The sequence below is a fragment of the Pyxicephalus adspersus genome, chromosome 12 (assembly GCF_032062135.1).
Source record: "Pyxicephalus adspersus chromosome 12, UCB_Pads_2.0, whole genome shotgun sequence".
Classification (NCBI taxonomy): Eukaryota; Metazoa; Chordata; class Amphibia; order Anura; family Pyxicephalidae; genus Pyxicephalus; species Pyxicephalus adspersus.
The window spans coordinates 25,379,401-25,392,851 of record NC_092869.1 but is presented as its reverse complement, the minus strand read 5'-3'; the positions used below and the strand labels follow the sequence as shown (position 1 = coordinate 25,392,851).

Here is a 13,451-nt window from a genome sequence, read left to right as displayed (position 1 = left end):
ACATGCTGCGCACAATGCAAACTTGTTTTGCTGCTCCAGTGTCTGTCCTTTAACTTCCCAAGGACCCTGGGGCCCCAAAACACCCCATGAGTCCTACAAACTGATGCACAAATCTGCAAACACTGACTACAGGAAAGTCAGTTGCTGAGATGTACTAAAATTATCCCCTTTCATCCTTCACCCTTAGCCTTTAGTTATTATGCACAATGATTGGTAATTGGGCACTGGACTCTGCATGAGAGCCTTAAAGTCCAACTTAAACCCCCCTGTTTGCCTTCACTGAAGCTTACCATCCTAATCATGTAATGCTTTTTATGCTTTTTGGTATTTGTTATCTTTTCGTGAAGTTTTCAGGTTGTGCACCTGCAGTCCTCCTTTTTGCCTCCTTTCTGGTGGGAAGCTATTTTCCATGCAAAGAGCAGAACTCTGTATGTACCTAAAATGTAAGTGCTGGTGGTCATGGTGAGACCTTCGGTCAGGGCAGCCCCATGATTTGCTGCGCTCGCAGTATGATCTCTGATCTGAGATGTATGGCACTACATCTAGAGGTTGAGAAGAATTATTGCAGGTAACCGCATCTGAGAGGAGGTGAATATGGCAGCCTAAGCTAACCTCTTTATTCATTTAAAAACAGAAGTAGTCCATTTTGGCTTTAGGAGCTTTGATACAGAATCTTTTACTTCAAAAAGCTTGCCACATTTAGTTGGTGACATTATTGGATGGTGCTAAAATAGACTGACACGTACACAAGGAACCTTGCAGTGTAAATGGTGCTAATTCTGAATACAATTTATGTGTTAAAAATATATTCCTAACTACTTTTTTCCTTGCAGAAACTGGCTCCTATAATTTCCTAGTCCATCAGCAATTTTTTCTTTACTTTTGTTTTTAGTGTATTTATAAAATGTGTGTAGCATTTTTTACAGCAGATGGGAGGCAGGATCATTGCGTGATGGGCAGCTGAGCTTGGATTTAGGCTTTGAAGAATAAGTATATATTATCAATGCATACTTGCATTGTTTCCTTGCAACCAATTAAAAATAATATTGTATTGTCAAGAATGAAAAAAAATGGTATCTGTATGGTATCTGACTTTTTTCACTAGTTACTTATCTTGTTTGTGACTACATTCCTGCATTGGGTTTCTTTTTATGGCCTCACCCTTCGCTGTATCTGATTAGCTAAGCATACCAGTAAAATACAGATGCCAGAATCAGGATTTGTAAAAAAAATATTCCTATGTATTAATTTATTACATTGGTGCTGTTGAATATAGGTTTCTATATAAGGCATGGGTAAAAAACTATTTACTTAAATGAAGTGAATACTTTATCTTGTATTGTTGATATTTCAATGAATTGAATTCTTAGGAGCATTCAAGGGTTCTGAAAATCTTGATAAACTTATTTAGAAAAATTTTCAACTAATTTAGACCTGTTTTCTTCCTCCTGTTAGCTGTCTACAGAATTTATCCCCCCCCCCCCCCTCCAAAGTTGGACATTTCTTGAAAAATATTAGGCTAACCATGCCAGCATGTCCACCCAGTTATTCAGATGACTGTGGGAAGTTAATATATAAAACCTAGTCTGCAGGTAATTTTGTGCCATGGACGTCCACTGTGAAAGGCATCCATTATGCTGATAAATTTCGTAGAGTGTTTTAACCTCTTCATCCTCCATTGAAGAAATCTAATGGGGTAATGACTGGAGGAACATAGGGGCCTGCAGATTGGGCAATTATTACCTATCCAATGGTTTGGAAGTGAGACATTCAGGAAATCCCATCATGGCTTAAAAATACAGTACAATACAATAATAAAAAATTTTTTGATGCGTATACAGTGCTTGCAAAATATATTTATTGGTTGATTGTAAGCTCTTCAGGACAGGGTCCTCTCCTCCTCCTGTGTAACTGTCTATATCTGTCTGTCATTTGCAACCCCTATTTAATGTACAGCGCTGCATAATATGTTGGCACTATTTAAATCATGTTTATTATTATTAATATTACTATTAATAATAATAATAACAAATGAATAGTTGGACTACTGTATGCGAGTTCCTTAAAACATTTTTTATGTCCCATCCCAATGAGTGTTGGCTGACACAGAATTTGTGCAGACCTAGTTATCTGGTTCCATTGGGAACCATGCTAATTTATTTTATGTATTTCCACTACTATTTTAAATCCTGGCAATAGAGAGCTATAATTATAAAACTTGATTAATAGGAGGACAACAGAATTGGCAGAGGCCTATTTAGGCTAAAGATTCCTGGGGGGCAAAAATAAAATAAAAGGTCAGGTATCTCCTCGAGTCAGAGAACCAACACACCATGGTGAGGAAGGACAGCATCTTGTCTGCCTTTATAGTTTTACAATAATGGAGAGTGAACATGAAGTTGAGTTGGTAGATTCTGGTGTCATGGACGGGAATGTGATGCAAAGCCTGGAAAATAAGGTAAACTGTTGTTTTCCCCATAACCAATCTTCTAAATAGGTTTAGAAATCCTGGACCAATATAGGTGTTCCACATACTTCACTGTTACCTATAAAGCATTATAGTGTGATCTTATTTGCTAAAAGCTTGAGTAGAGAATGCAGTTGTTCAAGTTGTACAGGCATTTCTGTAGGATGAAATATAGTTATTTTGTTATATGACAAGTGCATGGTTGTGAACAGAGGATGTGATTTCGTTTATCCTTTTTCTAAACCCTGTAGTTTCCATTGCATTGGGGGGAAAGTAAACTTTGCCAAATATAGGATGTAGAACTGTAGTGGCAACTGAGGACAGCTCTAAGCTCACCCTATTTGTGTTGACTCATCAATGAGCAAATAAGAAGTATAAGCTGAAAAAGGTGTCCTAGAGCATTATAACATGTAGATAAGATTGCCAAGATATATTATATATCAGGCCAGTGTTGGAGATTCCTGCAGAGTGCACAATTTAATTGTTATGTGTTAGGAGAGCATCTGGCTGACAACTCCGTGCTGCATGCCATCGCAATATAAAACATATGTTGTTCTGTCCAGAGATGTCATTTACAGCAGTCAGGAGCTGATCAGCCTCTGGAATTCCCTCCAGCTGTACACAGCCTAACAAGGGATCCTGGGGATGCCATAAATTCATCAGGCTGCACGGCTAAAGGGAAGCAGGGGCTGCTGCTATTCTAGTTCTCCTGGCTGCTCCTGGCCGATCCCTTACGACTTAGTCCTGGGGGCAACTAAGTGCTGGGAGACACAACCAGTCTCCCAAGGCTGAGCGGGGGCTGGTATAGGTGAAGAATGCGGCATTAGGTTGGGGGACTGGTGTCTGGAGAATACTGGTACTGACTAGGGCCTTACATTATAACAGGCCCAATCCGCTTGAACTCAGCCTGCCTGTGACCCCGATTTTCCTTGTGCCTTTTCCTTTGTACCTTGTTTGGTGGACTGATCTCCTGTGTTTGACTTTGGCTTGTTTCTGGATTTCTCGGTAATTCTGTACTGTGTATCTTTGGGCTCCTGGTCAGCTGCTGGCTTATCCAAAGACACCATCCCTTGCGCACTAAATCCTGGGGGCAACTGAGTGCTGGGAGGCGTAACCAGTCTCCTGAGGCTGAGTGGGGGCAGCTAGAGGTGAACACTGCGGCATTAGATTGGGGGACTGGTGTCTGGAGAATACTGGTACTGACCAGGGCCTTACATTATGTCTATATGAAGAAGTTCTCATTGCCATCAAATACAGATTCTTACTGGCTTTGCAAGATTGAAACTGATTATGCCAAGCAGGCAGAGGAAGTTGAACAAATCGGGCTAGGAAGTCCATGCATTGACTATGTGAATTGCAGGGGGTTTTGGAAGTTTATATCTGTGTGTAAGTATGGAAATTATTTGCATGTCTTTTGCAAGTACATTGTTGCCGCTTTATTTTGTAATCCAGTTTACTAAGGTGGAACCACAGAGGGTACAGTAAGTTGGATACAGTTGGTGTAAAGTACTTCTGTTCTTTTATAGGGTGGCTCTTTTTAACTTTAGTTCTATTAGCGACAAAGTTGCTTTAATAGCTCACTACCAAGTAACACATTCTTTTGCACTCGCTAAAGGGATTTGTAATAACAGAATGGTTCTCACTCCCTATATGGTTTGTTGAACAGAATGTCCTAGATTTCTTAATAATACTTATGCTCAGTAATTATTTCTGTTTATTCTTGCCAGAAGTAAACTGTGTTCTGGCAAAGCTCAACAAATTGCATTAGGGCGTTCAGATTTTTTTTTTTGTTTTGTGTTCACATGGATGCCTCTTACACTTCAATGTGTACGCATGGATGGCTCCTGGTTTTTAAAGATGTAGGGTCCAGGTTTGGCTTCCTTATCCCAGTTCACTACACAATGAGATATTGACTGGGAACAAATGTGCAGAGTGTGAATTCAGACGACAGAAATACTAGCAGAATTATTTATTTATTTTTTTTGACAATGACTAAACAGAACAGTAAAAACAGGAATACAGTTGACAGCATTGAAGCTTGCATCTTTAGGCTGATGTCAAACAGGTGACTTTACTTCTACCACCATGAGCCACATCAGAGAACCTAATACAACTAAAATGATTTCCCTGCTGGTTCTGAATTCTGCCAAATTTCACTTACTAGTGACAGGGCAATGAGGGAACCACATTTTGTTGACCCCAGTAGCAAGAAAGCTATTATATAGAAACTGGCAGGAGGTCTCTAGGTGAGTCTAGGGCTGGTTACATGTGGCTCTCAACAGATATACAAGGGTAGCCTTTTACTTACTTCTGCAGAATCACTTCCTTGCTGGGCCTGAACATTGCTGAATCTTTTTGATAGTGATAGAGCAGCAAGGCAGCGACATCTTGGCCGTAGCAACGAGGAAGATATTTTATAGAAACTGGTAGGAGAATCCCACCGGCTTCATGATTGCCTGTGTGTAGTGTACATCAGCTGATTTTTGGCATTACTGTGTTAAATAGTGGAAACCGCTGATCATTATTACATATATGGTATTGATTTAGTAATCAAGTGAATTATTGAATGGTATGAAAGAAAAAAACATGCATATGATGGTGACATTTACCTTTTGTATGTGGAAATCTCATACCTATTGCCCCAGCACAATTTAAAATTTCTGCTTGCTTGTTTGCAGTTTTTAATATCCACCAGATATGAATATTTATTGGTGAAAATGTTTTTGTTTGGCCTGCTTATCTTGGTCACGTAATTAACCGTATGATTATTAAATCACACAATACTAGTTAAGTCAAGCAGAAAGTTGCAACCTTGCAATTAAAAGAATATTTTGTTTTTCACTTTGTTTAGCCAAATGCAGAAGTACAGATATAATGGCACAATTACAAATGCTTCTCTTGAAGGTCACAGAATAGAAAGCATTAGTGGCCGACCTAGATTATCTGGCATTTTTTTACTGACCTCCCTTCAGCCCTCAACATCAAAAAATATATTTTTGCAGTTGCATAATTGGCGACACCTCTTCAAACACAGCACCTTTTAGAAGTAAAATTGTTTCCCACAGGATATGTGCAGAGATTAAAGGTGGAGCAATGAGCTCAGGCCAGGTGCCTTATTGGAGAAAAAGAAGCTCCATAAGGAACACAGTTGTGTTCCTCACCACCTGTACCAAGGCACCTGATTGGCTTTTTGCTCTCTCTGTAATCCCTTCATTTACTTGCATCCAATGGAAGCACTTCCCTTCCTAGAGGCTCTAAGCTCTCCCCATAGAATATGTGCAGGAAAGGCCAACAGTGCTATGAGCAAATTGGCTGCTTTGGTAGAAAAGATGAGGAATACACAGCTATTCTCATTTAATGTACTTGTGTAGAACCTGTCTGGCCCGGTAGAACCCCCTGAGGGGAGGCACCCAAAAAGGAAAGAAAAACACTGATGGTAAACATTTTAATGATTTTCATGCCTTAACTTGTATTTTTAAAATTATCTTCAAAGTAAGCTTTTAAGTTACTTAGACCCAGTTATTGTCTAGGTTTAAGTAATCCTAAAATCTTTCGGCTGATGGACTTTTTTTCAAATACTTGCTAACCAGTGCCCTTCTTCAGGAAATATTTGTAGGTTAAGCACGTGGTAAATTCCTTAACTGCTCCAGGACCAACATACAAACCCACTTTCTTACTTACACGACCTGTTTTTACATTTCTACCTTATTCTTTATTAGTTTTAGTTCTACATCAAATTTTCAGTGTTTATTTTGTTATTTTTTATTTATCCTACAAACTAGGTTAGGCTTTGTTTTTGAACTCTTTAATGAGTTTGTGTATGTGTGTGTATATATATATGTATGTGTGTGTGTATATATATATAATATATATATATATATATATATATATAATGTATATATGGGTCAACCTGTTTTACTGGTAAGAACTGTTCTAGAGGTGATTACTCTTTGGATAGATCATCTCCTACTTGCTATCTGAATAGACAGAATGTAAACAAATATGTATTTAGGGACAAAAAATGACAAGAATGTTTACCTTTCCCTATCAGTGGCTTTACATACAATTTATTCGTATTATACACTTTCTTTAAAAAGACTTTTTAAACAGGAATTTATTTTTAAACCAGGTGGTATTAACTTTTTCCCTGTTTATGTCTGACAACTTCTACGGGGTATGCAGAAAAGTCCCACCCATGCTACTTTCATAACCTTTTACATACTTACCAGAACATCTAATTTGTCATTTTATGTTTATTTACCTTTTTTCTGTTTTTATCTGCAGAATAAATCATGGCAGAAGCTTAGAACCATTGTGAACATTCCGGTGATCAGCCCTTTCAAGAGGCGCTGGGTGCAGCTCGCTGGTCATAATGGTAAGAAAGATGTACAAAAGCAAGTCATGGTGTTATTTTAAATACTGTATTTAGATGAAAAATTGGAAAGACATAATACACTGGGAAATTAGCATATTCTCTGCAGAATGAAAATGTCTAGCACTGGTGGATTTCAGAATTACAGGAGACACTACTTAAAATTACTGACCTTTTACAACCCTGGTGCAACTTTTTAGTCATCAGTAAGCATCTGTGTATTCATATTAATTGGCCAACCACTTTCCATCCAAATAGCTCCTCTATGCAAGCCTTTATATATAAACATAAGGCTAATATGTTTAAACTTTTTTGTTATAGATTATTGAAAATGGACCGTATGCATTTGATGCACTGTATGTTGTAGACTGCATGCATTTAAGCTACTATTTAAAATCCTGTGCATTGCCTGTTATTCCTCTGTGGTGGACATTGTAACTTGTATTATGGGGTCTTTGAGTAGCAACACAAGCTTTTATAAAAAGGTATGTTTGTTAATTGAAACAGAGCTCAGTGGTTGGAAGAAACCTAGTCATTTGACTATAATTGGTTAGAAGACTAGGCACGCATTCCTTTTTCACTTCTCCTATACATTTTGATTGCAATCTGTCATCTTCAGACTACCAAAGCCATGAGTGGTCTTCATTAAATATAGCAGTCTAGAAAAAGAAAGGCAGCAAAATTCCTTTTAAATCAGGATTCTAATCCTCATGAAAGCCAGTCTTTCAGCAACTTGGCTTTGGTAATACCTGATGGGTTGGTGCTTCTGTCATTTCTTAACCCACATATGAACACTAGAGAACTTTCCCATCAATCCTTCTACCATCACTACATTTTTGTATTTTAACAAACACCTGGCTAGTTGCCAGAATGCAGGTTGTTTGGTTATTCTTATCTTTCATGCATTTTTTTTGCTCTTATGAAGTCTGTTGGAGTGGAGAATTAAAGATCCTTACCTTCCCCTTTATCAGTTCTCATCTGTAGTCCAGGACCCAATTTCCAAGGACTATTTCTCTACTTGCCTAACGCTTTCTTCATTGAAGGAGAAATAAAAAAAGTAATTTATCAAGTGCATGAGCACATTAAGATGTTGCTATTACTTCACCACACTTTCATGCGTGTATTATATAATCCATTTTCTCATCCTTTTTACTCCCAAAGCATGTATTCGTTTTCAGGTCTTGGGAACCCCTGCTAAAATTAAATAATTAGAGGTTAGTGGGAAGAAGGCTCATTCCAATGGTGGTGGTGGTGAGGAAATAATGATCCTTCTGCAGGGGTGGTCAGAATGCTCAACTTCAGAATGATAAGAAGCTGAATCTATCATGTCATGTTTCTGGCTGTTTCAAGTGAGGTTGCAAATTAGATTATGCAGGCATCAGATGGGAGGTCAGTCAGCCAAAACTTAAGGAATCCCACACAACTTCCAATGGAACCCTGGGGTTCCATGTAACCCTGGTTGAGGATGGCCGATCTAGACTGATAGATTATAATGCATTCGGAATTACCAACCTAAAATGAGTATGCAGCTCAGGTGTTCTGGTAATTGCACACAATTCTGTGGTGCAGTCACTTGTATGCTTGTTTCAGGTGTATGACTGCAATTACTAAAACCCACATACCAACTTTAAAACCAAGCAGTTGGCATTCTTTATAATGAGTTCAGCAATGGCAACTTGATTAATCTGTCAACAATGAGTTCACTTTTATTATAGACCGCTTAAGCAATTTAGGCATTTATTATATGCAAGAAATTTTTGTCCTTGTTCTAGACCAGGGTTGGCAAACTCAGGCCTTTAGGCCAGATACAGCCTAGCCGGTAGTTTGTTCCGGAACAAACTACCGGAGCCGGAGCCACCAGAGCTCAGGAGCCACACGCGGCTAAACTACTCTGTCTTCAAATGCAAAACAAAGACTGGAAGAGCTAAATAGGCTATATGAGTTGACAAAGGAAGTATGCAGAGGACGCAGGATAGGTTTGAATTTCTGACAAGATCAACAGGTTTGTGTTTTGTTTTTATGTAAGAAATATTCAATAAACTCTTTTAATACCATATTCAACGGCCCAAAAAGGAGCAAAGAGATGTTCATTGTTAGAGTTTACATTCCCTTATTAAGCCTCCCATTAAAATGCTGGAGAAGGTGAAATTTTAAATTGAATTCATTTTTTGGCTTGAATTCTTTCAGCTCATGTAGAGTTTTTGATGTTCTGGTGACATTGTCATTGAGTCTTTGTTTAAAAATGTCTTGGATTTTTCTTAAAATGTCACTAATGAATTACAATGTACTTCTGAATTTTAAGTGATCATTTATAATCTGTATGAAGTCCCAGGAGTGGTAACATCATGTGCAAGTATGACTTCATTTTTGTTTCAATACATTTTTATTCAACTTTTTCAAGAAAAAGTGTAAAAATTCAAAACATTACATTCCAACTTTTAATTCCAATAATAAAAAACAGAAAAAAAAATTAAAAAAGGGACAATTCCGCATCAAGGTGAAGCTTCAACATAAAACAAACAGTGTGGCAAATACAGTATCATGTCAAAATAACCTGGAAAACTAGTGGCCGCCCTTGATAGATTAATCTCCTTGAATTGGGGGGGTGGATCCCCTTGTAGAGTTGACATCTCTCCCACCCAGCGCATAAAGGGTCAGCCATGGCGAATACCCCTGAGTACTGCAGCATTCTACCCCTCAAAATGCAGCTAAAATAAGTACATAACCATGATAGAAGAGAAGAAGAAGCAAGAGAAAAAAAAGAAACCCATAGTGGGAGTGGCTGACCACTAAGCTCTCGCTATTACCATCTAGCTCTCGCTATTACCATCTTAGCTGACGTAATTAGGTGTGTTAATAAATGAAATTGTACTGTGGTGCACACTTCAAGTTTTAGATTAAGCAACGCCTCTGCTGGTCATTTTTGAGAAAGACCTTCCCACTAGTGTGTAAGCTAACTGATAAGCCTTTGCAGGTTCGAAAACACTTGTGACTCAGATCAGGACTTATTTTTGCTAGTCTCACTGGGACCATGTACCAATTCATCAACAGCTTGTAGTTTACTTCAACCGCCGAGGCATTGATGCTACAGTGGGCAGTAGTGTCCCACATCATACCTCCTGCCCCAAAGACCCTCTCAGCGGCTTACATAAGACAAGGATGATGAGGTATACATTTCTCACTGTGTGTGGGTGTGGGTGGGTGTGTCATAAAGCATCGAAACTTCTCCTTTTGCCAGAGGGTTACGAGCACATATACACTCGAAAGATGATGGGGTACCCACTGGGGGCAACTGTTTTAATCAAGTATATAATGAAGTGAGAAATTTGCAACAGCTGATGAGTCTGGGACCTGGTATTTTTCACGAGACATGTTTGCATTGAAACGAGACATGTTTGCATGTTTGACCTCGTGGACCAAAAAATTGGGAAAATTATGTACAGACCATGTTCTGTCCACCACTGGAATCTCTGTGGATGTTCAAATCCCAGTGAGAACCGTGGATTACCAACTATGGTAGACAATGGGGAATAGTTAGATTCCAAACCTCCCGACTGTCTGACTGAGTCCTAGATCTGAACAGAGCGCCTAAGTAACAGGTTAGATATTGTAGAAGTTTTTAATTGCTAGCATGATTTCTGTTTGTTTTATTGGGGCTTATAATATTTTGATCAATGGTGCTGGAAGTGCAGGCAAGTGCAAAGTATCAAGGAAACTATACATAGCGACATTCCCTGACACAGGCGGTGGTTTATACAGTTCTCTAAGGTGTTTAGGGAATTCTTGCAAAATCAGTAACCAGGTTACTTGTGAGGTCTGAGCCGTTTACTTCAAGACGGTAAGGTGTAAAGCAGTGGTCGGGCTTGCGTAGTCTCCTAGCCAACCTTGTGTGAGGCTTGTTTTGAGATTCAGTTGTGTGCGGACTGATTCTAGCCACCTACCCAATTCCCTAATATGAGTGGCTGAGAATTGACTACGCAAATCAGTATATTAACGCTTTAATTGAGTAATTTGCGCTAGGCGTTGTTACTTGATTTGTGAAGCCAATTTGTGAAGCAGCGTCTAATGACTGCCTTGTGGGCAGCCCATAGAGTTTCACTGGGGACTTCAGGGGTGTGGCTAAGAGCGAAGTCTGTATTATCTTACACAATATTGGGTTGCTTAGGAAAGAGTCATTCAGTGACCACTTGAAAGACTCCGGTATGGGAAATAGAGAGGAAAAGGTGTTACTGCATCATTTTTGGACCATGAGATAGCCAATATTTCTCACACATTGAGTTGTGAGTGAGAGAATTGTGGTAGAGATGAAAATATGATCAATTCATGATAATTGTTGATGTGGGTGGGAGAGGTGGGTATAATCCAATTTTGATGGGTGGATTTCCCTTCATAAATCCGCCAACATTTCAAAGCGAAAGGTAGCCAGAAGTTTACGAGAGGCCGCCGTTTCCTTGTATTGCATGGTGGGGTTTTGCACATTTTTTTTTATCTAACCACGGCATCCGGGTAGCGTTCGTATCCCTGCTCATAATTAGACCTCCTTGTCTATATGTCTGGATTAGTTGAAACAATTTAATGAAAAAGCCATTCTGACGATCTTTCGGTGCATAAAATGTGACCAACGTCACTTTGACGTCATTTAAGTCACCCACTAGAATGAGGAAGCGCCCATCAGGGTCTGCTATTTGTCCAGCGTGAAGGTTACAGTCTTGCGAAAACCTATGAGAACCCCTCTTTGCTTCATAGAAGTATTAGCCTGGTACACCCCTGGGTAAGAGCAAAATAAATACTTGGGGCAGGAGGAAGAGGAAAAATGTCTCCTGTAAACATAGTATGTCTATTTTCTTGGAGTGGAAGTAGCGAAATGCCTGAGATTGTTTCGTGGGGGAGTTCAAACCCTGTACATTAGGGAAAAAGGACTGATACTGCCATTACTGTACAGGGTAGACGTGCCTTACACAAGAGCATGAGGTACAGTAGGGTTTTTGATGACCCAGGGGACTAGAGGGGAGGGAAATCCTGAGGGAGGTGAGACATAAGGGAGAAAGCAGAAAAAAAGGAAGGGAATGAGCTTCAGGGGAGAAACAACAAAAGAGGGCAAACAGTGTGTGTGCATACAAAAAACCTGCAAGTTTGTAAAAATTTAACACAAAGGATAAACCAGGATCAACCCAGTTAACCCCAATATGTGTCCAGGCGTTATTCCCCCAAAATATTAAAAGCGGGGGAGACATCCGGAGAGAGGTAGAGTGCACAGTGACTACTGTGTAGGTCAAAAAGGCATCTTTATGATTAGTATAACATAACATCTGTCGGTGTAAGGAGCGTAAGTAACAATTGGAACAGGTACAAAACACAAAGTTCAAGATAAGGCTTTGGGAAATTGTAATTGTAATGCATACAACCTCTTACCGATAGACTCCACTGCTGTAGGAGAAGAACCAACTCTCGACGGGGGCGGTGTTTCAGTATGACTTCCATTTATGAAACTATTTTTATGTCTTATGAAAGTCCTCTTTTATGCATCACACAGTATGCCTTTTGGTAATTTTGGACAGTGTAAATACAGTACAATGTAACAATTCTTAAGGGGCCTTTTAGGCATTCATATAACCTCTAACCTATAAAGTGGGATAAATATAAACGTTAAAAACATCTTTTATTGTATAACAACAACATAGCTATGTTATCACAAGCAGTACATATGGTATATCATAATAATGTCATAATGCACATCTTGCCATGAATAATATTGTCCACCTCCAAATCAATGCGTTTTGCAGTTGTAAAACCACTTCTTCAGGAATATACTGTCAACAGAGGATTTCTGTAGTAGCTAAAATATAAGGTCCACTCATTTGTGATGTAAAAACCACAACACACAGCCAATGCTATTTAAAAAAAAACTAATAGTAATAAGTAATATAATAAGAGTAATAGTGTACCAATAATTGCAATTTTCTATAATCACCATAAGCTTGGCTGACAATAAACCTGAACAGCAATTGAGAGGAGAGACTGGGGTGGGAACATAGAGCCCTAGTATTTCTTCTAATGGTGATCTGAAAGTATTTACATTGGTAAGGGATTTCATCGGAAAAAAATGAATCTTGAAAATAAATCAACATAGTAAACACATATCCAGGCTGTATTGCTATTACTACGATTATTGTCTGTTTTGGAGGGGGGACCCACTAATTCATATCGCCTATATAGTCTCCGTATACAACTCGAGACTTAATCGAGTCTTAATAAATAATTGTATCTTAAACCATAAGCTGGGTAGTTTTTACACTAAAAGAAAGGTAACGTTTCAGAAGTTGCTGCTTCCCCATTTAAAACCATGATCTGGCATAATGAAAAGCACAATAAAAATGAATCGCACATTTACTCTTCATGCACAATTTTTACCTATCACCTAATTGACTTTTTAAAGTCATGAGAAACATGTATAATGATCTTGGAGAAACAAAAAAAGAAAGCAGAACTAGTTTCAGAAACACTGTTAAATTGCCACATTTATGGTTTTTATTTGTTGTTAAAACTATAAATATTTTCCCATCTGCAAAATTCAATGCAGCGTACATACCCAATATAATGACCCTGTTATAG

At 38.7% G+C, this 13,451-nt stretch overlaps 1 protein-coding gene across 1 annotated transcript in view; it reads left to right on the top strand.

Annotated features, from left to right (window-relative positions):
* The window catches only part of ITPKA (inositol-trisphosphate 3-kinase A), a 44,433-nt gene that overhangs the window by 18,986 nt on the left and 11,996 nt on the right, over nt 1-13,451 (top strand). Inside the window, exon 2 of the mRNA XM_072427639.1 lies at nt 6,752-6,842. Coding sequence (XP_072283740.1) covers nt 6,752-6,842 — 91 coding nt within the window. The remainder of the gene's footprint in view (nt 1-6,751; nt 6,843-13,451) is intronic.